The sequence below is a fragment of the Rhododendron vialii genome, chromosome 9a (genome assembly GCF_030253575.1).
Source record: "Rhododendron vialii isolate Sample 1 chromosome 9a, ASM3025357v1".
NCBI lineage: Eukaryota > Viridiplantae > Streptophyta > Magnoliopsida > Ericales > Ericaceae > Rhododendron > Rhododendron vialii.
This window is the reverse complement of record NC_080565.1, coordinates 38413788-38415738: the sequence shown is the minus strand read 5'-3', so window position 1 is coordinate 38415738 and position 1951 is coordinate 38413788. Positions and strand designations below refer to the sequence as shown.

General features: G+C 40.7%; 1 protein-coding gene across 1 annotated transcript; it reads left to right on the top strand.

The window, feature by feature from the left end:
• Positions 1–522: 522 nt before the first annotated feature.
• LOC131300062 (uncharacterized) lies at positions 523–1552 on the top strand. Its single transcript, XM_058325713.1, has 2 exons — positions 523–832; positions 928–1552. Exons 1-2 carry the CDS (start codon positions 776–778, stop codon positions 1534–1536), a joined length of 666 nt encoding a protein of 221 aa, XP_058181696.1. The 5' UTR covers positions 523–775; the 3' UTR covers positions 1537–1552.
• The last annotated feature ends 399 nt before the right edge of the window (positions 1553–1951 follow it).

The window sequence follows — 1951 nt, the reverse complement described above, 5'->3', positions numbered from 1 at the left end:
AGAAAAAAAAATTGATGTTTAGAAAATAGTACCCCAAGGGGTTTGGTCAAGTAGTTGTGACAAAGCAATAAGTGCTTCTCTATAAGGTCACAGTTTTCATTCTCACGAAGGCCAAACATTTCAAACCTTGGTGCTACTAGGGATTATGTCCGGTCATTTCCTTCAAGATCCCAGAATTAGTCGAGGACCTCGAGGTGCACGCAAACGGCCTCAACATCCGGTTATAAAAAAAAAAGGGAAATTTATAGAAATGGTCTTCTTAATTTCACTTGAGTCTCATTTTCGTCCTCCAAGTATCAATTCCAATTTTTTTGACCTTCAAGTTTGGTTTTTGAACCAAGTTGGTCCAATTTTTTCCGTCTAATTTGGTTGACAGAAGTTATCAATTGGATTAATTTGGTACGAAAACCAAACTTAAAGGTCAAAAGAGTTGGAATTGATACTTGGAGGACGAAAATGAGACTCGGATGAAATTAGGGGACCATTTATATAATTTCCAAAAAAAAAAAAAAAAAACCATTAAAAGTTGTTAAAAGGCACGTCCTAGGTGATGGATGAGTCTGATGACTCGTCACTGACGAGTTACTTGCCATTTTCTTAACATTGCCGGTTGGAATCCCACGACCCTTCATTAAATACCCTCTCTCCCCTGTTTGCTTTATATAAACTTCCAATATCTGGTGCCAAGAATTTAGTCCCCTTCTGGAAAGGCCTTCAATTCACTCAAAACTGGAAGCAGAACACAAAGGAGAAGAACAAATTCACAGAAAAATATATGGCTTGTTGGTCTGCCGAAAATGCCATTAAAGCCTATCTCGGAACCTTGAAAATGGTAAGTACCATCAGCCCTTCTCGTTCTAACGAAAATTTAACATTTAATGACCTTTTCCAGTCATTCCTCATGGGTTTTGAATGATCTTGACCCAGGGAAAGAGAGATGAAGACCAAGGTCTGGACATAGCGGAATTCATCTCAGCCCTGGCTGCCGGCAACAATGCCCGGCTCATGGTGGTTGCCTGTGCCGGGGCCGCCGACTCCACCACCCTAGCCCTGGTGGCTGCAGCCCATCAAACAGGCGGCCGAGTCATTTGCATCCTCCCCGGGCCTGACCAACTCCGCCTGTCGAAAGAAGCATTAGGAAGCAATGCAAGTCGTGTCGAGTTTGTCATTGGGGAAGCACAAAATTTACTGTCAAGTGACTATTTGGAAGCAGATTTTGTGGTTATTGATTGTAATTTAGGAAACCATGGGGATACTATCCGGGCAATGCGCGTGGGGCGGAAGACGAATGGATGCATTGTGGTGGGGTATAATGCATTTTGCAGTGGATCATGGCAATGGAGTGGAATGAGAGGAGTTCAGTTGTTGCCTATAGGAGGAGGATTGTTAGTGACTAGAATTCCTGCAAATGAAAAGGTGAAAAATGGTAGTTCTACTTCTGGGTGTGGAAAGAGTCATTGGGTTGTAAAAGTAGATAGATGCACAGGTGAAGAGCATGTTTTTAGGGTCAGGTCTCCTCATGGAAAAGGTAGTTAAAGAGTTTTTTTTTTTATCCGCAAAGTTAAGAGTTTGTATCAGATTATGTTGCGTAATCTTTTGGTATATAATAATGTACTAGTTTTCATGAATTTTTCTTGAATTAATGAGAAGGTTTCTTTTGGTCTTGAACTGGTGAAAAGGTGGCTTTTGGTCTTGAAATTGAACCGGTGATAAATTCCCCCATGAAAAGGTGTATCATGTTCATTCACGAATAACTGTGTTTATGGAAGGGTGCTTTTGATGAGCCTTGTTTTTGAAAGGTTAAAAGTTTGTGTTTTATTAGGAAAGGGTGCAACTTTACTCGTACCAGAATTCTGGATTTGGTATGGGTAATGAAACACAATTATGTACAATGACAAACCCCGGGATTGGTGTTATGGTGCATTTTCAAAATTCAACCATTGGAATTTGG

What these genes read in the sequence shown, in the direction of transcription:
- LOC131300062 (XM_058325713.1), top strand. Translation starts at nt 776, where the DNA reads ATGGCTTGTTGGTCTGCCGAAAATGCCATTAAAGCCTATCTCGGAACC. An exon ending in ATCTCGGAACCTTGAAAATG is followed by an intron (nt 833 to 927) that starts GTAAGTACCATC and finishes ATCTTGACCCAG; the next exon opens with GGAAAGAGAGATGAAGACCA.